This window comes from Pogona vitticeps, chromosome 4 (genome assembly GCF_051106095.1).
Source record: "Pogona vitticeps strain Pit_001003342236 chromosome 4, PviZW2.1, whole genome shotgun sequence".
Classification (NCBI taxonomy): Eukaryota; Metazoa; Chordata; class Lepidosauria; order Squamata; family Agamidae; genus Pogona; species Pogona vitticeps.
This window is the reverse complement of record NC_135786.1, coordinates 68,412,248-68,438,122: the sequence shown is the minus strand read 5'-3', so window position 1 is coordinate 68,438,122 and position 25,875 is coordinate 68,412,248. Positions and strand designations below refer to the sequence as shown.

At 40.6% G+C, this 25,875-nt stretch overlaps 1 protein-coding gene across 8 annotated transcripts in view; it reads right to left on the bottom strand.

The window, feature by feature from the left end:
* OSBPL9 (oxysterol binding protein like 9) overlaps window positions 1-25,875 on the bottom strand; it is a 116,929-nt gene that overhangs the window by 73,856 nt on the left and 17,198 nt on the right. For 2 of the 8 annotated variants that reach the window (XM_020788129.3, XM_020788131.3), the window contains exons 1-3: window positions 23,078-23,448; window positions 5,467-5,517; window positions 613-691 (exon numbers count right to left, since the gene is read on the bottom strand). In XM_020788129.3, the coding sequence (XP_020643788.3) occupies window positions 613-691; window positions 5,467-5,517; window positions 23,078-23,188 (241 nt within the window). In that variant the 5' untranslated portion in view covers window positions 23,189-23,448. Of the gene's footprint in view, window positions 1-16; window positions 502-612; window positions 692-5,466; window positions 5,518-23,077; window positions 23,449-25,875 lie in introns of those variants that run through there. The other 6 variants (XM_078392875.1, XM_078392877.1, XM_078392871.1 and 3 more) reach the window with 5 other exon arrangements.

The window sequence follows — 25,875 nt, the reverse complement described above, 5'->3', positions numbered from 1 at the left end:
GAATACAGTACCTTACCCTTTCTACTGGTGAGCCATAACATGCAATGACGAAACATAGCAGTGACAGATGGCATTGGAGTTAGTAAACATGAATAAACGAGAAATAGCAGGAAAATGGTGACTGGTAGAGAAGAACAAAGGAATATAGATGAAATGAATGAGAACTTGTAAATCCTGAAGTGAAAGTCCACCTTTAAATCAAATGTCTGGTTATAGATCTGAGCCTTCGAGTTCTTTGTCAACAAAGGCTGCAACCTCTAACGATCTTGTTCCGTTGTTCAAATAGAAAGATACAACATCACATCTTGACAATAAAGACTGGTGGTGTTTTTTTGTAAGCAAAACCCATCAACGAAAGCCCATTATTCTCTCCCTCTTGACTGATATATCCTTTAAATTTTTAATCTCTAGATCTTGCCAAAGCAGTCCTTTCTAGCACATATGTATACATTGCAGATATAAATCCCTGCCTAGTGCTTATGACTCCAGAATGTTCTCTGCACATTGATTTATGCAGACAGTTTCTAAATGCTCAAAATTAGCTCATTAAATTGTTAAATACAAACAATCTCCCTGTAATTGGATAAGAATGAACCCCTTCTTTCAGCTCACCCTGAAAATGGAAGGTTTTCTGATCAACAGTTATTGTGAAGGTGCTGTCGTCCTCATCATCTATACCAATCACAGCTCCCTGTGAAACAAAGAGCAAAAAACCTGATAAGGCAAGCAGTGACATCAGCAGCATGCAGTCTACTGCTACACGACTAGAATGCAAAATTCATCGACAATTTTTATAATGCTTACTCAGTCAATATCTGATAATTCAACAAGATATTCACTATGGTAGTTATTTTCCTTAAGTTGCTCACTGTACTTCTTTTTCTTTTAATGGCTATCTTTCTTAACTAAAAAGTATGGCAAGAAAGCACACACTTCAATTACTTTTTGCACATAAAGAAAATCGAAAGACAAATGATATTTGCTCTTAAAAACCAAGCTTTGACTACCACTGCAACATGAAGTAGTTCTTTGAAAACCATACAATGACTCAAATAATGACATTCAGAAAAGTATTCACACGAATTTAGAGCTATGCTGTATTCTTAAGTTGTTCTTGCTACAAAGAGGTTTTTAACCTACTAGAAATATTTTTTAGCCTTTGTATAGAATGTATCCGGTTTCTGCACAATAACTTTCACTTATCTTCTCAAGGTATGTAATAGGAGCACATAACTATTTACAGACATTTACCAATATCCAGAGCAATCAACATCTGCAGGCTTCCCTAGTGCAGACACCAATAAATTTCCCTCAAAGATAATAACAAACACATATCTGTTTATATCACATTCATCACACATTCTCAAAAGGTGTTATATTTTTGCTAGCAACTCACTCAGTTACACCGTCCCACTACACACAATAGACAATTCATTATACTTTGGCAAGAACATATAATGCAAAAACAAACCCTGGACTCTATAATTTATAGACTGTAATCCTGTTGTGGGCTGTAATTCATGATGTGTAAGGCTGATGATGTCATCAGCAGTAGGGACGTTTTGGAAATTAAACATTTACAACTTCTCTCCTGAAGTTCTAATGGCTTCCATACAATCCCTTTCATCATCAGGAAGCCGAGGAGTTGGGAGGGGGAGATCTTTAACTTCTGAAAAAAAACACCACTGCTGATGACATCATCAGTTTTACATGGTGTAAATTCGGCAACAGGATTTTACCATCAAAACAAGTTTCCAATATATTACATCATCTTGAGAGAGACCACCTTGATGGTACTGTATGTAGCTTGTTTATAATACTTCACCCTCTCATTATGCATTGCAAGTTACTAAAAGAACAGGAGTTAAACATGCAGCCTGACAGCAGCAGCAGCATGATAATCACCTATACTCTTAAACTTGGAATCCAACATACAGAAGAACTGATGATAAAAAATGGGCTTTCAGAGGCGTGATAAGAATGGCCACTGGCTTCCTGACACATCTTGCTCCAAAAGCTACAACAGTGGCAGCATAGGATAGCAGATACAGAGGGACAAGGGGGACAAAGACTGCTCAGCCTCTGAAATGTGGCTGTGTTAAGTGAACCAGAATAGGTGCTTTACTGCCAACTCATTCTAGTCATGATCCACATTCTGTCACAGCACAAGGACAGAGCATGATGCATTTTCAAGAGCGATGAATAGAGTACATATAGTGAAAAACAGTGACCACAGGTTGTACTAGATTATAAACTCTATGAATATCACATCAAATAAATAACATTCCCTGCTTATTAAATACTAAACAAATCATTAGACTTTCTCCATTTTTTCACAAAACAAACCCCAAATACTTAATCCTATCTGTCCGATGCTGTAAAAGTTATTAATGATTTGCGGCTATATTCAGAAAGCTTTTCTCCAAGAAAGGAAAGAACCATGTTTTTCAGAATAAAAACCATGCTTCTAAATACATTAACAATCAATCCTGCAGATGTTTACTCATGAAGTACACTTGCTCACTAGTTTGACTCCCAAGTGTACATAAATTTGCATCCTAAGGCTATCTCTGCCACAGAATTACTTTGGAATAAACCTCAGCCACTTACTTGGATTTTTTCCCCAGCTAAACACACAATTGATCTCAGAGCTGCATAAGTAGTTTTGTATATGTGAAGAATGCTTGACTGATACAGCACTGCAGTGTCAGAAAGCCATGGTGCATACCACCTGCTCCTACTGAGCATTATTATTCAAATATGGAAAAACTCATTGGTAAGGTAGGTTTCAGAATAAAACTCAGATCTGTAATGCTCTTTAGCATAATTAGAGATGAAAATTTTAAACTAAGCAGTCTACTATGAAGTATTCTATTTTGAAAATCACATTTTTGCAAAATACCTATGAAGCAATGGGGAGCACCATTTTAGTATTAAAATGTTTTTTTTCCACTATACATGTAGGAAGTTTTAAAGCTAAAAAACTAAAGCTAAAAACCTAAGGGTGCCAGTGTTACTTCTTGCATTATTTATGTAAAACTTTACAACTGCTTTGGAAGAAAACAATTGTCACTAAACAAGACTTTGAAAAAAGAGAAAGCTTTTCCCAAGCCTCTTGAGGAATCTCATACCATAAAATAAAAGAAAGGATACAAGCAAGAGAGGGGCAAAGAAATTTAAACTTCAGCTATTTAAATATTAAATAAATGCTTAAATATTAGAATCTACAGGATATCTCAGGAATTAATAATTTAGAGGTATAATTACAAAGTAAACCAGGGGTCTCAAACATGCGGCCTGGGGGCCATTTGCGGCCTGCCGGATGATAGTTTGCGGCCCCCGCCTTGTCTGCCCCCCTGTAGGGCCCACGTGTCCTCTGCTGTCAAGAGTCAATCACAAGAAGCAAATCACTGAGATAAACAAGTATGTATTTAACTCCTTCTATTACTTCACTATATTTCCCAATCTCTGATTTCAATCTACCTCAATCAATCTCCTTTGAACCTCTGATCTCAATCTCTATGTTTGTCCTCTCACTCTACTCTCACTGTCTCACTCTCCTCCTATCACTCTCACACTCCACCAAAACTTATATCACACAGAACCCCCTCTGTCCTCCAGACTCCTCCTTTTGTACCCCCCTTCTCTCTTGCTCCCGCCTTCCGTCCTCCTCATTGGCTCTCCTGCCAAGGTTCCATTGTGACAGGCAGGTGCTGACTGGGGTACCCACTACAATGACAAAGTAATTCTAAGAGGAAAATGTGACAGAAAAAGAAGCTTGTGTTAACTTTAGTAAGTGCATAAATCTTGGTTTTTGTATTAGCATTTTTCCTGCCCTTTTGAAGATTGTCTTGTTCTTCCTGATCTTCTAAATCAGAGGTCCCCAAGCCCCGCTCCGCAGCCCGGTGCCAGTCAGTGGCCTGAGCTGGACCGCACGGTGAAGACAGATCTCCACCCCCCCGCATGCACTCATCCCCGCACAGCCTTTTGTGCCAGCTTGCACACTCCAGCATGCCTGTGTAAGCACTGTGCCATCATTTGCGCATGCGCACGAGTGCACATGCACCCACAGAAGCACCATGCCACCATTTACGCATGTGCATGAGTCCACGCGCACAAGCGCTGCACCACCTTGTGCATGTACATGAATGCCAGTGCGCCTGCACAAGTGGCGTGCCACCGTTTGTGCATGCGCACAAGCATGAGAGAGTAATCATTCATGCATGCGCATGAGCGCAGGGGGAGCCTCGCCTTCCCCAGCCGGTCTGTGGGGTGAAAAAGGTTGGGGATCCCTGTTCTAAATGATGTATAATACAATAAAACAGAGGGAAGGATATGCCTTCCATGGACTGCTTAGGCCAAAGAAACAACTTAAATCAATGAGCATAGTGACAGGGATACCTACAAGCACAGCTAGCGGTATGCAGAAATATACTGTATAGGCATCTCACACCATATCGTCTTTCTTTCTTTTTATTTCCCAAAGCTTAATTTTACATCATTTTGGACTTCTGTGAGAATTCATCTCTATTATTTTTTTATCCTTGTTTTATAAGTCATTCAACTCATCTGCCAACTTGAATAGCTTTCATGAAAAATGAAACCTGAAAGAACAGTCAAGAATAGAGATGGGAACAAATCTTGATTATTGAATCGTGCTGGATCATTGTACCAGCACCACAGGTATTACACAGTCCCATCCCCCATCCCACCCCAGCCAGATGCCCCTGCTCACCAGCCCACACACACTCTGCTTCTCCTTCTCTTTGGTTGTTTCACCAGTTGCCATGACTGGTGAAACAACGAAAGAGAAGGACTTCCGTTCTTCACCTCCTCCAGCAGCTGCCTATTCAGATGAGGAGGTGGGACAGGAACTGCTACAGCACTGCCTTTGAGTGGGTAGCTGCTGATGGAGGCAGAGAAGGGAAGTCCATGCTCCTGCCATGACTTGTAAAATGACCAATGAGGAGGAGAGGTGGAGTATGCACCAGCTGGTGAGTGGGGGAATCTGGCCAGGGTGGGGTGGGCAGCAGGATCCAGCGGTACTTGTGGTGCCAGTACAACAATCCAGCACAATCTGACAATCTGGATTTGTGCCCATCTTTAGTCATGAACTCAAATCACAAGAGTACAAATCTGAGATGTTAACATGCTATTGCCACCAGAACACAGTGGACCCTCTTAGTAGATTAACAGAAAATGCAAGCAAACAGAACTTTCATAACAAAGACAGTATCTACTGTCAGTACCAGTTTTAATGCCAAATGTCATCTAAAGGTTCTTAACCATTTTGTAACAGAATAACGTAAAATATTTTTATGTTAAAGACAAGATAGTTATTGATATTGTTTCCAAACTTTAAAACATCTCTAAGAGAACAAAACACAGAAAAAATCCCAATGAGTTTGTAATCCCAAATGTTGAGCCACAGATTTATACAAAAAATACATAAAAACAAATACTTACTCTCAGTCTAACACATCCTCGGCGTGATCCCCGCATCATTTTGTCTTTAGACTGAAAGAGGAAAAATAATCACAGTTCAGTTCTCCAAACTCTTTATATGTTCATGTAACATTTCAATACACAGATTTGTAGTTCTTCAGAAGATGGACATGGTAAAACCAGCTACAGCTACTTAACTCAGAAAGTATACACTGGGAATCAGAAGGCTGTTGACAGAATAGAAGCTATATAATATTCATTTCTCAATTCTCTGTAAGAAAGAACACTACCTGAAAATCCCAAATGGTCATTCAGTCCTCAAGGACTGAAGAAGGAAGCTTTCGGGCAGTGGTCCCCAAATTTCAGGCTCCAAATGTTCTTGCACTGCAACTGGTTGTGTTAACTAAAACTTCTAGGAACTGTAGTGCAAGAACATCTGAGACTCTATGAGGTGCTCATAAACTGTCTTCACTTGTGCATCATTGTCGAAAATGACAACCATCACCAAACCGTTCCATTAAGTTTCAGGTCACTATTTAAACTTGTGAACAGGGACTCCCTCTTTTGGAATATCCCTATTACCAATTTACAGAAACTGCCAGTATTACTCTTTACACTGCTGTTTTAACTCTGCCACAGCTAACTGCTGTTTTTAAAAGTAACAATGCTCTTAGTGAAACACAGCTTTGTTTACTTTAGTGGCACCATATAAACCAAGTGCCACAGCACTGATTAACACTATATATGGGCATGACATATTTTGATTGCCATCAAGAAAAGAGTAGGTGAGGTTTGTAAACCAAAAAAAGTAATTTATTTTGAAAAATACACACATAGGTTTGGTGAAAAGGTAAATAATACCCAACCCAAACAGCCCAATTTGCTTTGGGGGGGGGAAGCAAGGTGTAGCTTGCATAATAAAATTGTAAACCACCCAGAGAGTGCTTTAAGTGCTAGGGGACAATATACTGTATAAAAAGCACACTTTGCTTTTAAAAATATATATAAGGACGATTTTTAAAGCTGTCAATTTCTCCAGAATATAATCATAAGCCTTCATTTACCTTCCTTAGAACTTAAATGTTACCTGTTTCTTTCATATAAATTCATAGATACTTGTTCTGACACAAGCAGCAATAAAACAACACTATTATTCACAGCTTCTTCGCAAAGCATACCACAATCATTCTTACTTTTGAGTCTGATTAACTCTCAAACTCTACCTGAAAGTACTAAGACAGCACTAAGGGCCTCTTTTACCCACACCCTTATATGCAACACAATCTCTCCAGCCAAGAACCACACAGACCAATCAGGTTGTAGTTTCAATCACAAACGTTCATTCACACTTCTCAATTGTCCTAACTATCATTCCTGGCACATCCCACATATAACTGACAATTTACCTCAGTCACTTATCATTCAAGCCAATACAAACCTAAATACAGAATGCATTTGTAGTGCAAAATCACTATACTCCAAGCCTGGAAAACTTTGATTTGGGGAATAAAGGAGGTGGTACAAAAAATCAAAAACAAATGGGGTTCTAAAGCCCATTCCTGCCAGCATGATGTACGTAGGCACAAAGAGTTAGTAAAGATCTCCTAGTTCTGCTTTGCATGAGTTTAAGAGTGAAGCAGGAATTAAGCTATCTAAACTTACCACTGGGCTTCATAAGACCAAGATTCTTTCCTTTTTCTTACGGCAAGAATTCAATAGAATACATTTCAGCAGATCCAGGAGATGGTATTCTCTCTCTCTCTCTCTCTCTCTCTCTCTCTCTCTCTCTCTCTCTCTCTCTCTCTCTCTCTCTCTCATGTGCCCAACAATGGCTCCAGGGGCCTGGGAAGCATAAGCCTAGCCAGCAAAGCCAATGGTGAGGATTCTGCAAATTGCAGATTCTAACATCTGGAGGGTGCCAAGCTGCTTAAGACACTGAATCCTGAATACACTTCAGACCAAAGAACCAGAAAAACAAATATGTGAAAACTGGAGGTTAAAGACTATAAAATTGCCAGCTATAAAATTTAGATTTAGGAGATGAAGATACTTAGTACTGTAGCTAGAAATGGGCATGAACCACCAAACCAGGAGTTTAGTCAGTTTGTACTTTGGCCGAACAGGTGTTTGACACTTCAGAGCCCTGCCTCCTCCAACTGACACCCATTCAGAGGCAGCACCTCAGCTTCCCTGCTCTGCCTCCTCCAGGCACTGCCTCTGAGTGGGTGCTCACCAGAAGAGGTGGGATTGGGAAGCACCACATACCTGTTCGGCTGAAAACCAAATCTGGCATGAACCATCATTAGTAGTCCATTTTTCTAAGGTGAAACTAAGTTGTACACTAGCATCTAAACTGTATAGGAAAATATCTTCCACTATACAGAAGGGAATAAATTAAATAGCACTGAAAAAAACAAGTTGTCAGTGTCTCCCATTTGTGATTATAAATAGAGGTGGTGAACTATGTTATTTAATTCAAAGGGAATATGAAGATCAGTGCAAGAGAACTAAAACAAACAACAAAAACAAGATACAGGACTGAAGCTCCAATTCCAAACATGTTTTTCTGTACTTAAATGGTCTCAGTTGGGCAAATATTTTCCTTCCTATTAAACTTACAAGTCAAAGTAAGCTGAAACCTTTGTAACAGCAGTTAAAGGCATAGATCAAATTGTGTTTTTCTGCTGACTGAAGAGCTTCTTCCAGAATTAAGAGGAGTAATTCCCCCACCTCCCTATGCACTCTCAAAATATGCTATAGTGTCTGAATACTGCTTGTAGGTTGTGATTTTTAAAAAGATTCCCCATGCGGTCCGTGACCCCTTTGATGTATGGCAGAAATACTTTGTGACTCAATCCCATTCAGGCCCATTGTAAGTGCCATTGGCTCCCCGACATACACATTTGCAAAATATCTAGCCACCCTCCTACAGACCCACATTGGACAAACCCATGCTACATCAAAGACAGGACATTTCATAAGCAAGATCAATACCCTAAAACTCAAGCCTGGGGACAAATTGATTAGCTTGGACGTAGTATCCCTATTCACCAAGGTACCGATAAAGGACACTCTGACACTCCTCCAGCAGATCTTTCCAGAAGACATCAAGGCCCTTTTCCAACACTGCCTAATGACCAGCTACTTTCAGTGGGATAACGAGTTATATGAACAGACAGATGGAGTGGCCATAGGGAGCCCCCTCAGCCCTGGTTACAGCAAACCTCTACATGGAACAATTCAAAAAACAGGACCAGGCTTCGGCACCCTTCACACCCACAGTCTGGTTCCAATATGAGGATGACACTTTCGCAATTTGGAACCACGGTGAAGAAAAACTGGAAGAATTTCTAAACCATCTTAACAACATCCACCCGCCTACAGTGGTCGTTTTGACCAGATAGGCGGGGTACAAACAGAATGAATGAATGAATGAATGAATGAATGAATGAATGAATGAATGAATGAATGAATGAATGAATGAATGAATAAACAGAAAGAAAGAAATATACAATTCACCATGGAAAAAGAAATAGAGGGCCAACTCCCTTTCTTAGATGTCATGGTCATATGCAAAACTGACTTCCTATTGGGACACAAGGTCTACAGAAAACCCACCCACACAGACCGGTACCTACACAAAAACACCAACCACCAACCATGACAAAAAAGAGGCATAATCAAAACAATGGTAGACCATGCAAATCGGAACTGTGAAGCTCAGTTTATCGGCACTGAACTCAACCATCTGAATTGGGCCCCACAGGCAAATGGCTATTCCAAAAATGAAATCAAAAGAGCCATCAAACCAAGAAAACAACACCAAACTGAAGAGGAAAAACAGCCATCCACAAATAAAGTATTTCTGCCATACATCAAAGGGGTCATGGGGAATCTTTTTAAAAACACAACCTACAAACAGTATTCAGACCCACCACAAAAATACAACAAATGTTACGGTCAGCAAAGGACAAAAGGGACTCCCCTCATCACCGCAGGATACCTTGCAATTGTGGACAGGTATATATTGGAACCACAAAATGCAGCACACACAACAGAATCAAAGAACATGAGAGACACTGCAGACTAAAACAACTGGAAAAATCAGCAGTAGCTGAACACGCCCTAAAACAAGCTGGACATTAAATTCTATTTCAAAATACTGAAATACTGGACAACACCAGCAATCATTGTGTTAGGGAAGCCATTAAAATCCATAAACACCAGCAGAGCTTCAACAAGAAAGAAGAAAGTCTAAAACTTAACAAGGCCTGGCTCCCAGCATTGAAAAATACAGCCTGCAAAAGGTCAACAAACTCTACCCAGCCACAAGGACCAGGGATCATTGCATAAAAATGACCAAAGACACCCATCAATCACAGTGACAGATATTCTCTCCAACTTATCACAACAATACACCCACAACAAAAACATGCTGATCACCATCATTACCCTATCTCCTGAAAAGGACAAAAGCTGTTCCCACAGCTATAAATGGTCAACTATCCATCAAACAGCAACAGAGCATGGACAGAATTCCTACTCCAGTCCTCTGAAGATGCCGGCCACAGAGATTGGCGAAACGTCAGGAAGAACAACCTTCAGAACACGGGCAAAAAACCCAGAAAAACTATCAAGTCTTTTAGACTTTAGGTGGGAATTAATGTACCTGAATACTGCTGCTTCCAAATTTTTTACTATCTCAAGACTGCAACCAAGACAGCCCCCCTTTCTTGTTAAATTTATGTGCAGAAAAATGCTTCTCTGTGTAGGAGGATTCCATTACATGCGCCATTAAGAGTATGAAGCAGTAGTTTAAATACATGCTTATCATTCATCTAGTGTTTGTCAGAGCAGCTTTTTTATATCAGTTACCAAACTTGGGTAATCAGATGAGGAACTTCAACTGACATTCCAGTCAGCACGGCCAATGGACAATAATTTAGGGATCTCAGTATGGGAACCACTGTTTCAGGAAAAAAATGATCCGGAGAAGACACAAGCTGTGAGAACGGAGGGAGGCAAATATGGTGGCAACAAAAGAAAGACAGCAGTAACAGAAATTATTTCTGTTGTCCAAACAAGTATCTCTGTAAAACAATAGCATCCCACGCTTCTAAGCTTTTGAAAAAATGAGTATGTTAAAAAAGGAAACATCTACATCAGAGCTGCATTGTTGCACTGATAAATCTAACTAGCAATCATACAGAGGGGGGAAAACTGGGATTACAATTCCCCAGTCAAGAAACATAAAAAAACAAGACTGCAACCCTATTATTTTCTTAATATTTTAGCACCCTCATGTGGTTGCTCAGAGCATTGCAGCAGACATTTCCTAATCATGCAAGCCCTTGCAGTAAAATACTGAATATAGAGTTCAATACTTTGAACTTCTCTTATTTTATCCTTGGAGGTAGAAGGAAAGATTTCAGTTGTTTTTCTCCCCATGCATGAGAGGTCTTGTGTTCTGCACAAAAATGTATTTTATACAAAATATTAAATTTGTGCAACCCCCCCCACAGATTTTTCTTAATGACAATCATTAAAAAACTCTCTCTTTTTTGCTCTTATGCAAGAGCAAAAGAATTCACAGTGGTTTATCATGTACCAAGATGCCCATTTTCAGTGAGGATGAGAACAAATGGAACTACTGGTTACATCTTTAGTGAGTACTAAGTAAGAATGAATACATATAATCACACTAACACATTTTCCAGTAACAAAGCAAAACTTAACTTAAAAAGAATTCACAAAACTTGAGAAAAACCTTTAACACTTATAATCTTGTCTATTACAACCTTGTAAGGAATGTAAAGATGGCATAACTGAGGAGTATATAAACTGGCTATTATTTTATTATATACATTCAAAACATGCATTTCTGAATGCTTCTCATGCTCTTTCAAGTATATACCCTACATCTAAAAGTATTGGAACTGTGTAATCCCTAGTACGACTTACTCCCAGTTGCCTGGAAATAAGTCCGACTGAACTCAAGAGGGGCTTAACCTACGAGTACAGCTTGGAAATAGGTTGCAAGTAACAAGTTCAAAGCAAATACTGTAGTTCTTTTTGGCAGTGCCGACCACAAACAATGTTCCTTTTTTCATTAAAGAAAATAAGATTCCCCATAAATTCATTTTTCTTGTTTTGTCAGTGAAATTACGGTATTGGATCCCATCCTGTATGTCCGAGAGGCTGAAATTGTGTTGCTTAGCCTAACAAGTCATGTTAAAGTAGGTGCACTGAATCAGTGGGATTTTGGGAGTCAACTCTCCCCTAAATTCCACTGATTAAAATGGGCCTTTTTCAATTATACCTTGCTACAGTCATGCCCCATTGGACAATTACCCCACTTTACGTCGATGTTTTTGTGATCGCAAAACGATGTTTTAAATGGGAGAATTTTGCTTCACGTTGATCAGTTCCCTGTTTCGGAAACCGATTTTTCGCTTTACCACGATCAGCAAACAGCTAATCGTCAGGTTTCAAAATGGCCACTGGCTTTCAAAATGCCCCCCCCCGCCGTTTTCTAGGACAGATTCCTCGCTATACAGGCACCGAAAATGGCCGCCGTATGGAGGATCTTCACTGGATGAGTAGGTATTCAGCCCATTGGAACGCATTAACCGGGTTTTAATGCATTTCAATGGGTTTTTTATTTTGTTTGATGATGTTTTCGCTCTACAGTGATTTCGCTGGAACAAATTAACATTGTCAAGCGAGGCACCACTGTATACTGAAGTAAGACAAAAGTAGAATAGGGCTATTTGAAACAACAGAACTTACAGAGGAGTTGAATCACCAAATCCCCAGTGATTCAATGGGGCTACTCTAGTGCAATTTACTACACTAAGCAACAGGATTTCAAGCAGCATATATTTTGCCTTTTCCTAGTCCCAGCAAACTCAAACTTGGCATACAATATATTATAAGGTAGACCAAAAAGAAGCACAATATATGCCTGGAAACACTTCTGTATTTGAGGTACATTGATGCCATTTTTATTATCTGGACTCAGAAAAAAGAAGCACTGGAGAAATTCCTCTGGGACTTCTACAACTTTCATCCTAAATGAACTTCAGCATGGATAAATCTGCACAATAGGTGCACTTTCTGGACACCACTGTGAAGTTACAGTGGGAACATCTTAGCCTCACACTGTTTTGAAAACTCACTGACTGATATACATAGTGGCATGTTTCCAGCTTCCACCCTGAGCACATGACAAAACCCACTGTCTTCAGCCAAACCCTTCAATATAATTACGTCTACTCAGATCCACATGATAGAAACTCCAGACTCATGTATCTACAAAAGACATTCCTCAGACTGCATTACCCAGAACAAATTAACCAGACAAAGCAAATAGTATACCCATAAGCAACCTAATGCAGAACAGATCTCCTGCCCCTCACAACTGCCACCACACGCGTGTGCGCGAGTGGGCCCCCAACAAGCACTACCAAGCACAAGCACACGAGTGCTGTCACATGCATGAGCGCACTCGCTGCCTGCGAGCGTGCTGTGCGCATGCATGCAAGTGAGCTCCACCCCCTGCGGGCGCACCACACCCCTACAAGCGTGCCACACTCCCCATGTGAGCATGCCACACACCCCTCCAACTGGTCCACAGTTGGGAAAAGGTTGGGGACCACTGATCTGCACCATCCTCAGCTAGAAATGTCCTTCTGCATGGGACAAATAGAAAAATCTCTATAAAAGAATTAGTGGACATAAATGTGACATTGCAAATGGCAACACAGAAAACCTGTCTCAGAACATTTCAATCTACCTTGACACACTTTGAATAACCTGCAAGTAGTTGTCCCAGGGGGAAAAACTATTTCAGAACCAGATTTGAAAAAGAAACAGCTGATAACTGAAATTATTCTCAATTTATGACAACCCAATGGATGAATTATCCTCAACAACTGTGCCCAGCTTGTGGAAATTTAAGCCATGTGGCTTCCTTTAGGGAGTCAGTCCATCTCGTATTGGTCTTCTTTTCCTACTGCCTTCCACCTTTCCCAGCATTATTGCCTTTTCCAGATAATCCTATCTTTTCATGATGTGCCTGAATTTTGATAATTTCAGTTTCATTATTTTTGCCTCTAGAGATACTTCAGGCTTAATTTGATCTGGAAGCCATTTGTTCATATTTCTGGCAGTCCAAGGTATCTACAAAGCTTTCCTCCAGCACCACATTGCAAACAAATATTTTTTTCCCTGTCAGCCGTCTTTACTGTCCAGCTTACACCCCCCCCCCAATATGGTGATTGGAAATACGATAGTGTGGATTATCTTGGTCTCAAATGAAATGTCCTTTCACTTGTTTATCTTTTCTACTTCCTTCATTATAATAACCCTTCTGAGTCTGAGTCTTCCGATTTCTTAGCTACAGTCTCCATTTACACTGATGATTGAAGCAAGGTGTACAGAATCTCTGACTATACCAATTCATTGTCACTGTAAAAGCTGTGTAGTTCATCTGTAGTCATAATTTCAGTCACTTTAATATTCAGCTACAATCCTGCTTTGGCACTTTCTCATATCGTCTCACTAATATCCGAGGAAGTGGACTTGATCCAGAAAAACCCATATTAAAATATTGCACTTAGTCTTCATGATACCACTATATCTCTCTGTTTTTGTTTTATTATCTGACATGCTTGTACAGACCAACACAGCAACTTTTTTGAGAACTACAACTATGTGCCCCAGTATTTCATGTAGTACAGCAAGGGGCGTATGAAATATAATACGATGAACCAGTCTGCTTTGAATTCAACACTGGAAAAGACCTAATTTAACATGCAGGTTTGATCTCACCTAGACAGTAGAACATGGACAATAAAAACTCCCAGTGTTTGCCAAGAAAGACCAAATGATCGTAAGACTACTTGAAAGTATCTTCCTGCACATATATTTCATAGCAGTATCTTCAGCTTTCACATTAGTTCTCTTTTAGAAAGCTTGCTGGAGATCAAGAGAAATACTGTACTAAAAATGATAATTAACAGTATGTTTAATATGTGTACCAAAAGCCTTTCAGTAAAGTCTTTTCAAGAGACAGGAATCCAATTTTCTAAGAGGCCAATGAGAATTCACAGACACAAGCTGTGCCCAGAGCTACAACCAAGGGGGAGGGGGGAGATTGCCAGAGGCACTTTCTTCTCCTGCAAAGCCCTAAAGAAGAGAATACATGCTGCAACTTCTAAGAAGCTCTTTTATAAATGAAATACTTCCATCAAGATACTTTGTATCTGTGGGCAAGTATTCAAACATGATACATACTTCTGTTCATGTTTTGCATATAAATTATCATTTTTGTCAGTGCCATCCTTTCAAGCACTCTGCCCATGCTCAACATTAATAGAACTATAATTTTCATTCTCAGAAATTCTGGCTAGTAGAAAAGTAAGAAAATTTTAACTTTGCTTTTTTCAGTTAACTTTTTTCCCCTTTGATCCTGTGCCAATTACCTTGTACCACGATCCAGAGATTATTCAAATGCACTAATGGCTAATTGTCTCTCAGATTATTAATACATAAATATTTAAGTTTCAAACAGAGACATCTATTACATTCTGGTGCAATGATTCCTAAAGCTGGATCCCCAGAGGCTGCTGAACTTTACCTCCCAGCCAGTATGATCAATAATCCTGGATTCTGGGAGCTGTAGTGCAACACACTAGGTAAAGGATCCAATATTGGAAACTATTTCTATAATGTGACCAGAGTAACAACCAATGGAACAGACAAGCTATGTATACTGTAGCAAGCTCAATCCTTGTGGCTAAAATACACATCTGGAAGACATACAACTAGTTCTCCTGCAGGTAGATGTCAGTTTGGATGGAATAGTGAAGAAGGTTGGAAAGGTTTAAATTCCCCCTATTCAGTTTACAGTCCTGCCCCGCTTAACGATTGCCCCACATTACAAAGAAATTGCCTGACGATTAGGTTTTTGTGATCGCAAAACAATGGTCTAAATGGGGGAATTTCACTTAGCGATGATTGTTTCCCTGCTTCGGGAACCAATTTTCGCTTTACAATGATCAAAAACAGCTGATCGTCGGGTTTTCAAAATGGCCACCGGGTGCTTAAAATGGCTTCCCGCTGTGCTTAGGGACAGATTCCTTGCTATACAGGCACCGAAAATGGCCGCCATATGGAGGATCTTCGCTGGACGGTGAGTTTTTAGGCCACTGGAACGCATTGAATAGTTTTCAATGCGTTTCAATAGGCTTTTTAATTTCACTTTACAATGTTTTCACTTAACAGCAATTTTCCTGGAATGGATTATCATTGTTAAGCGAGGCACCACTGTATTTAAAAAGCCAAATTTGCCCCATATGTGATTGACAACACAAGGAAAAATCACGAGTAGTACTTTGGATAGAGAGAAATATATGCTCCCCCATTACCTGACATAATACCCCTCATATTGTGGGCCAGATAAGTAACATCTTCTTTTTGGCACAGCCCTACCTCTCTGTAGAGCACTGCAGGACAATTATTCTATAGGAGTATATAGCTGTAATTTATGGTGGCATGAGCAGGAGGCCCTAGAATTAAGAAGTTTCATGCAATTGTGCAATGTGAGTGATTTCTCAACTGTTTATTCTGCTCCCTCAAGCCATGTATGAGACAAGCCCCCAATTTACTGACCTGAGAACAGCCATAAAGGACAGACGTCATCTGAATGTAGAACTATCTATAACTAGTTTTCTATTATACATGTATTGTTTCCTCTGTCTGTAGAACAAGCTAAGAACCTTGTTTTGACAGCATGTGAAATATCTGGTTACTGCCAGTGAAGGGAGAGACCAACATATCAGATGATAATGGAATGCAGTGACCTCATTCAGGAAGTTTATGTAAGAACATTTTTTTCTTTGCGGCAAAGCAGCATATTGTTAGAACTTTTAAAAGCCTCAGATCACTACAACAGAAAAAAATGTGTATAGTCTACAACTGAACTCTATAGGAGTTTGCATTCTTGAAAATAATGAGATGAGTTTTTATAACTTGGTTATTTTTCTTCTTTTAACTATAGGTTCAGACTTCAGCAGGACAGCTGTTTCTCACTGTTTAATAAACATCTCTTGCTATCATTAACATTCCCCAGCAGTTTTTAAAAGCTGCTGTTCTCTGATATGTGTAGGATAAGGCTTCAATTGCCCTTCCTACATCTGTTTTACATAATTACTTGTACTAACTTACAGAGGGTGTCCCCCCCCAAGGCAGATACATGGTACTATAATTATTTGTTGAAACTACAGATAAGAAAGTGAACAAAAGCCATGCACGGACCAGTTCAGGCACTGGTTTTGTTCACTTTTTCACTGACTGAAGCTGTCCTTTGTTACAGCACTGTTCGGTATAAACTGGGAAATCATTTGTGCATCACCTGCTCCTCAAAGTAGATTATAGATTGATTTAAGGTATTTTGAGTTCTTCCCTTAAACACTAATTGTCAAAGTTATGCAAGTGTGAGTTATGCAAACCAGCTACACTACCACGGGATTCTTTTGATAACAAGTTCTGTCATTGCAGAAGTTGACTTTCTGGACAAAGAAAGAGAGTATAGGAGACCTCTAGAGGATTTAAGAAACCAAGGCGAGGCAGCACAGAGCAATTTACAGTAAAGCCAACTTGGCATTCTCAGACTTTGTCAGATACAGGTCATTTACGCACACATTCTCACACAGAAACTAATTGGTTAGCTTCTTTTATCAAGCTACAGCAGTACACATTAGTAATGCACAATTCATGAACACGTTGCCTACGTTTGTATAATGGGAAGATCCTATTTCAAACTCACAGATGTCATAAAACATAACTACAAGTTCATAAATTCTAGGGCAATTATACATCATACTGGTAAGCTCAAACTTTATTTAATTCTATTTATGAAAATTTAAAAGAACAGTTACATTCTCAATTGTTTGGAGGGAAAATATGTAATCACATACATTTCTTAAACCCAACGTTAAGACAGATACTTTTACAGTCATCTTTTTTTAAGTCATGGATTACACTTGCAGAAGAGCAGAGTACCAACATAAAGGTAAAAGTTGCCATTGACAACTGTCCAGTTGTGTCCGACTCTAGGGGGTGGTGCTCATCCCCGTCTCCAAGCCACAGAGCCAGCGTTTGTCTGAAGACAGTTTCCGTGGTCAAATGGCCAGCAAGACTAGACACGGAACACTGTTACCTTCCCATCGTAGTTGTATCTGTTTATCTACTCACATTTTTATGTGCTTTCGAACTGCTGGGTTGGCAGGAGCTGGGACAAGCAACAGGAGCTCACTCCATTGTGTGGATTCGAACTGCTGATCTTACGACCTTGCAGTCCAGAGGCTTTAGCAGTTTAACCCGCAGCACCACCATGTCCCTTTTAGTACCAACATACTCAATCTCTACTCACCCACTCTCTCTTGGTTTTATGGACTCAGAAATGAAGTTAGTCTGCATTGTTCCATAATACTATGTCAGAGATGAAAGGCTTCAAGCTTGCAGGATTTTTTAAAAAAACTAGAACCAACCAGAGCCTGACCAAAAAAGTATGACTGGGATGTAAAAAAATTACTCAAAGGCAGAACCAATTAACTATAAACCATATACCAAGATATACACAAATCTATAGCTGAAATCCAAGTTGTTGTTTAGTCATTTAGTCGTGTTCGACTCTTCGTGACCCCATGGACCAGAGCACGCCAGGCCCTCCTGTCTTCCACTGCCTCCCGGAGTTGGGTTAAATTCATGTTGGTCGCTTCGATGACACTGTCCAACCATCTCATCCTCTGTCGTCCCCTTCTCCTCTTGCCTTCACACTTTCCCAACATCAGTGTCTTTTCCAGGGAGTCTTCTCACAAGTAGAGCAGGTCAATTGACTCAGCTAGTGAGTAAACTTTAGTTGCAAATTACTACAGATTTCAACCAATGCATATTTTAAGATACCAGGGAATCTTTTAAGGCCGCAATCTTTGAATAAAACTTGACAGCAAAGCAGAACAAAAATCTGGTTGAAGACAATTAAATTCTATATAAATGAAAATTCTTTATAAATGAAAAACACTGAGACCGAGAGATAAGCAATCAGCAGAAACCTAGCCACTGCAGAGATTTTGTCCCCTTACCATTTTACTTGTTGTTACCAGCATTCAGAAACTCTTGGACATCTAATGCATAATCATCCAGAGAACTACAGCAGACCAATCCTTGCACTACATTAAGTGCTTGTTTTTTACGTTTTAAATGTTTTAATCACTTAACAGATTTTAATTGTGTAATTTATTGTGTTTTTAATTTTACTTCTTTTAACACTGTGAGCTGCCTTGAGTTCCCTCACAAATGACATTACATAAATACTGTATTCCTTTTATTACACACTTGGCAACATTTAAAGAATGTAAGATGAAATTAGAAAGCATACTGAAATCTAAACAGATCCTATTTGGAAAAATCCACTGGGGCCAAAATCAAGACACTTAGTACAGGATCACCCACCTAGCTGAGAAGGAATACTCATGGCCCTGCATATGGTTAGACAACCTTGAAAACAATTCCATATACTTCTTACTCCTCTCCTGGAGGAAGTGGTCCTTAACACTGTTGTAAAACAGGATTGACACCTGTTCCTTATAAAATTTCTTACATTGGTTGTATGAGGGCAACCTTTTCAATGAGCATATCTTTTCAGATCAATGTATAGCTTTCCATGAAAATGTCACTCCTTAAACATTTATCATGTTCTGCCACTAGTACAGGTGGCAACCTAACTAAAGAACCAAAAAAGGTCAATCCATCTTAGATTCAGTAATCCTCTTTACCTGTTGCATTCAACTTGTTTCAGCACAATCATATTTTGCAGTGAGTCTTGTTTTCACATGATGTGTCTCTAACAATTAGATGTAGGTGGTGAAAGTGTACCCTCAATGTATTTTTGTACCTCTGGTCACCAAGAGTCTCTACACAGTTTCATTGCCCCAAACTTTCTCAACTCCAAACTGAGAGGTGAATTATTATTCCTATGAGCCTCCAGGTAATATTCTCATTTTATAAAAGTTGCAGTCTTCTGCACCATAGTAATACATTCTCAACTCCAACCAAACTGGAAGTTGACTCACTCTACTGCTGGTTTTGCTTTTTTACTTTTGGGCATTTTAAGGGATTCTCTGCAGGCTCTGCATTTGGAATTCCGAGTGTGGTGTAGCGCAGTGGTCCCCAACCTTTTCTGAACCACAGACGGGTTGTAGGGGTCCATGTGCAGGGGCAACCTCCCACGCTCATGGATGGGTGGGGTACACTCACACACATGTGCGAATGGGCTGGGCGCAATCATGAGTGGGTGGGATGCACATGTGTACAGGTGGGATGCATGGGGGGAGTGTATGTGGGGGTGGTGGGAGATCTGTCTCCATGGCCTGGTCCTGCCACGGCCCGGCACCACACCATGGACTGGGGGTTGGGGAGCCCTGGTGTAGTGGACAGAGTGATGGACTAGGCCTCTGGAGAACAGAGTTCAAATTCCAGCTCAGCCATGGAAATTGACTGAGGGAGTGGAACTGGTAATACTACTCCTTAAATACTGTATCTCACTTCCCTTGAAAGCCCTATTAGGGTCGCTGTAAGTTTGTTCAGGTATGACAGCACAAAATACACACATATACCTTGGGCTCAAGGAGACAGAAACCTGACTCCCAACACCTGCAAAACTTGGTTATTCTTTAATCAGACTAACAAATTGTGTGTCCCAATTTTGCTACTTTGTTTTGATTGCCTTTTTTCCCTTGTGTTTCATTAGACTTTCTGCCAATTGGTTTTTAGATCTATTTTTAGAAATGAATCGGTTTGAACCATGTTTTTATTGTAAGCTATTTTAAGAGACATTGGTGGAAGGGCAGTCTATAAATACAGTATGTAAACAAGAGTGATCTTGAAGTTACTCTGCATTGTTCCCTTAAAGAAACAGCTGAAAGTATGGCATCTGCCCCAACCAAAAACAAGATATAGGACCTTATTAAGAAACAACAGAAATTACAGCTGATATCTTTATATATATACATGAACATCTTTTCATGAAGCCAATGTTGTTTAGCAACTAGAATGTTTAACTAGAACTCAGGAGACATTTCTTCAAACCTCCACTAAATTTATTGGGTGACCTTTGGCCATTCACTCTCTTAGTCTGCCTACCTCACAAGGCTGTTCTCAAAAGAAAATATCCCACCTTGACCTCAAAGGAATTAAAACACAAGATAAGCATGGCAAACAATAAAGTACGATTTGTGTTTTCCATTTCTCAGAGTGACATTTTAAAACAGATTGTATACTTATTGATCTTTGCCTCAATATTGCATAATAAGATGCCTCCTTATTCATTCTTCATAGTTTTAAAAATTGTCTTTTGATGATTTTAACCACTGTTGTATACTCATTGTTTTCAATTTTAACTATTGTCTTTCATTGTTGTAAGCTGCCTTGGGTACTCTTCAAGGAGAAAGGTGGGGTGGATGGAGGGATGACATTTCCAAAGATATAATACACAAACACTTTTCTTTGTAATTTAGAACTTGAACTAAAAAGGAGGAATAAGAACTGGAAGCAGTGCAGATGTGAGCAATATAATGAGGACATGAAAACAGCTACACAAATGTTATGGGAAGGCAAAATGTTTCGGAAAAGCTGCACAAATAGCTCAGTGGAGTTGGGTACCTGATTGTGGAGCTAGAAGCTGAAGTTTGGTAAAATGCACTGTCCAAGAGTGCCTCCAGAAGAAAGGAATGGTAAACTGTCTCTGAATACTCTGTACGTAGAAAATCCTAGAAAGGTTCACCATGAACCGGAAATGCGTTGACAGCATATAATTATTACTAATATTAATGTATGCATAGTCATTAGTCCTATAGGTTAACATTCTATTGCTAATGCCAATTGAAACTGATCAAAGTCTTGGTTTACCGTTCAACAATTGATTCAGTCTATGAAGTGGGTGGGTTTGGTGCTATATTACCTTATTTAGTTCATTATTTGCTGGCGCCTCTTGATGTACTTCCAGAGGAGCAATGCCAGACAAATAATACACGTTTCTAATGGGAGTGAATGATTCATTAAGAGCTACATCCACTTGTTTTGACATATGCTGATTTATACCATGCAGCTCTAACATATTTGCTGCAGAGAACAACAGGGACAAAGTTGTTGCTCTTATTGTTCGTGGGTGCACACTCCAGTCTGACTCAGCCAGTTTCCTAAGTATGTTATTTCTCATAGCAACTTTCTGTTTAGTGTTCAGATATTGTTTTTTGTAGATCAGGGTTCAGTCTGGAATGACACCCAAATGGTTTGGGGTAGGGCAATGTTGCAATGATGGTTGGAGAGTGCCACCCAAGCTAACAACATGAATTTGACCCAACTCTGGGAATTAGTGGAAGACAGGTGGGCCTGCTCTGGTCCACGGGGTAACGAAGAGTCAGACACAACTTAACAACTAAACAACAACAATGTTGCAAAATCTTGCTTTCCCAGTTAACTCAGACATTCCTCTCTGCATCTTTAAGTAGATGTTACAGACCGGTGTTTTTAAAGGGTTTGCTTCAGCTGGTTGTTTTCATAATACAGTATAAGGAAAGATCTTCTGATGCAGAGGTTAGCTGGTGTTTAATGGCCTCAAAGGTTTGTTTCCCCCTGGACTGCCCAGGCAAGCTTATTAGCATAGATAAAACTCCTGGAGTATGGGAACTTCAGTTGATAATTTGTGTAATGGAGCCAGGACACTACCCTGTGTGAGACTATCCTTTTGATTTCTCCAGAGACTGTGTCTCCTCATAAGTTAGTTTTAAGGTACCATGAAACCCTTCATAGCTTTTAATCAGATATTTTGCCTCAGATTGCCTAACAAATTTTACACTATTATTACAGTCTTGTTCTATAGAATGATCAAGATGATGCCATAGTAGGAGACCTGGTAATGAACTGAACAGGCCCTTGCAGGCCGATTCTCTATTTGTTTATCTGAAACAAGCCCTACAGAGATCAGTGAAGTTTACTCTCAAGTCAATATAAGTAAGATGGAGTCACAATCTGACAGAGGAAGGATACATCTCAACTGTAACCACATTCTTTTTTCTCTCCACCCTGAAAAGGAAGGACCTCTAAAACCGCCCTAAACATTAGATTCGCGTCTAAAACCAACCACATTCTGACAACCTTTGCTATATCAAACACCTGTCCTCGTGCCAAAAAGCCCCTCCAGAAAACCAGTTTTAAATCTCGGGGCTCCCTTGCCCACCTTCTCCATGTTTGACACACTCTTCATGACCTCTTTTCATGAAGTGGCCAACCCCCCCGTTTTGCCCCTTCCCCTACTTCAATCGCCGCCAAGTTAACCATTGCGGTCCCCCACGCCCCCTTCCACATAAATCTTCCGAAACTCTCTCCTGATTGGCTACCTGCAGACTTTCTCCATACCCATTGGCTTTCCCGAGACCATGGCACTCCCTCTCTCAGAACCCACCACCACCACCACCACCTCCCAGTTTCAGCAAGCCGAGCACCGCGACAGAGCGCTCCCTCCCCTCTCCGTTTGTCCTAAGGCGGCCCCTCCCTCTGGTATACTCACCGTATAGTAAGAGAGCAGCCCCGCGTTGTAATCGAGCACGAACCAGCGGTACTGCCAGCCTTTCATCACGTTGGTCCATTTACTCAGTGGGCCCTCCATAATGGACGCCATCTTGGGGAGCCGGTAAGCTGCCAAACAGCCCGCGCAAGAGAACGCCGGGTGCGCGAGCGGGGCTTTAAAAAGGGGAGGGTAGCGGAGCGCGCGCGCGCGCGACTTCTATAGATGGGCCCCGCCTGGGTGAAGCAGCGCGAGACGAGGAGGAGCTAAGTAGACTTTGCGGCGGGGGGAAGGGGAAAAAAAAACAACCTGCGGGATCATCAAGAGAGGGAGCGAATAAGGAGGGAGAGGGGCGTGTCTTGGGTAGGCGGGGCGGGGCAGAAGGCGGGACCCGAGAGGACGCGTGAGAACCGCGCGGGTGTAGGAAATGCCAACCAAAGGGAGAGTCTCGGGACGCCCCCAAGTTCTCTTGCGCACAAACTCCTAGTCCACCTCGTGGGATACAAGGCCTTGTTGTTTTTGCGGCAACAGAGTTGCGCAGCCGCACCCCCCCCCCCGAAACTTGCTTGTCTTTCATGTGTTTTTTGCTGCAGCGGATTCCAGATTTGCCCGACCCTCCTTCTGGCAGCTGCTGAAGTTTGTGTCGTTGGACGACCCGGTTGCCCTAAAAACCCCCAAACGGCAGCCCTGCCCGACGGTTTTCCTTTATTCCCGAAGGGGAAAAAAAAAACAGGGACCCGACGGGGAATAGTCTGTGAAGACGTTAGTCACCTCAAGAGTTGGAAGGGGCTTAATGCCCTGGCTGCTGTTACAGGTTCATAATAGATTTTAATTTGTGTATATTTACTTAAAAATAGTTTTTAACTAACGACAGAGTTTCTTAAATGTGACAACGTAGGGGCTTAACATTTTGTGATCTGTCGCTGAATAATTTTACAGCCTCATCTAGACAGTGTAATGATTTCACTTTGTCTATGGAGTATGTTTTTGCCCAATATGTATTCCCCAGATATTTGTCTAGATGAGCGGAGAAACATATGGGAATGTAAACATTGGTTTCTGCAGAACTGACACTGACAATCTTATGTACATTTACTTAGAAGCAAATTTCACTGAACCAAACAGACTTTTATTCTTCGTAAACATGTATGGAATCAAGGTGTGTATGTCTCCATACTGGGATATGGTGGCGCTGTGGGTTAAACTGCAGAAGCCTGTGTTGCAAGGTCAGAAGACTAGCAGTCGTAAGATCGAATCCAGGAGACGGAGTGAGCTCCTGTCACTTGTCCCAGCTCCTGCCAACCTAGCAGTTTGAAAGCATTTAAATGTGAGTAGATAAATAGATACCACCATGGTGGGAAGGTAACGATGTTCTGTGTCTAGTCACACTGACCACGTGACCACATAAACTGTCTACGGACAAACACTGGCTTGGAGACGGCAATGAGCACAGCGCCCTAGAGTCGGACACGACTAGACTAAATGTCAAGGGGAACCTATATCTCCATGAGCAATTATTACATTTTACATATATGTGTGTGTGTGTGTTATGAGTAAATTTATTTAGAAATTGTGGCGGACACCCCACATGTCACTCCTGTCAGTCATTTTAGAGCCCCAATGCAGGAGCCTATGACAGGACAGGAGGGATGGAGTCAAGGGACTGGGAGTGCCAGAGAGTGCGTGAGAGAGTGGAGGAAAAGATGGTGAAGCGTTGTTAGAGAGAAGACTGTGAAGTGGTTAGACAAGATATTGGACAGTTGGTTCGTTAGAGAATATTAAAGAGTTAAAAGGAACTAGAAGTACAAAGACTGGCAGAATATATTGAGATCTTGATTAAAGCAAATGAATCCAAGCAATCGTACATATAATCCAATCCAAGGTTATTGAATGAAAGATAATAGAACATCCATGATTTTCCTTCTGTGATTCACTTATTTATCCTTAAATAAATCTTGTTTTATTGGGCAGCAAGGGTGTGAGATTCTTGATTGATATAGTGAGGATAATATCCTCTGGTGGCAGCGAAAAGGTGGAAAGGTACAAGTCGTATCTGAAGGTGAACTTGTGTGAGGGGCAACGCACACAGGGGTCACTGGGGGTACGCGACAGAAATTAGTAACAATTTGTGTGCCAGTGTTAAAACCAAACAGCTAGATGCAAAGTGTGTTCAGCAAAACTTGCTTCTTCCTAAGGCTGCAGTCCTATGTTTGTTAGAAAGTATCAGAATTTATTACTGTATTGTAGAGCAAATAATATTTTTTACATTCTGTGCAGAAATTGAAAAATAAGTATAATTCAAAAGTGGGAATGCAAGTAAGAATTAGGGCAATTATTCCCTTTGGGTAATGCATCGGACCAGGTTCTTTCCCTTGCTAGGAATTTTTTCTTGGGATCAAATGGCTGCAGGCTTCCAGATTCCTTTTGTCTCTTGGCTAGGAACTGAAGACTTTAGCTCTATAGTCCCTGGATCATGACACTCAAAGCAACTTTGTTTCATTCTGACAGATGGAGAACACTAGGTCCCTACAACCATCACCTTTTTTTGCCAAAACTGAATTTGTGCAGCTTTCCTCTGAGTAAATATGTACAGGATTCAAATCCTCATGGGAATGGAATTGCTATGGAAAAGTTTGAGGTTCAGCAAAAAAACTGAGGACCTGGGAAATGTGAAATATGGAATTCTGTTGCTGGGTGCTCCAATGCTTCTCTTTGTGACTACCTGGAAAGCTAACCAAACAGGCAGAGATAGTGTTGGCAGCTATCTTGCAAGATTTCTGTGTTAGCTCTAAGTTCCTAGC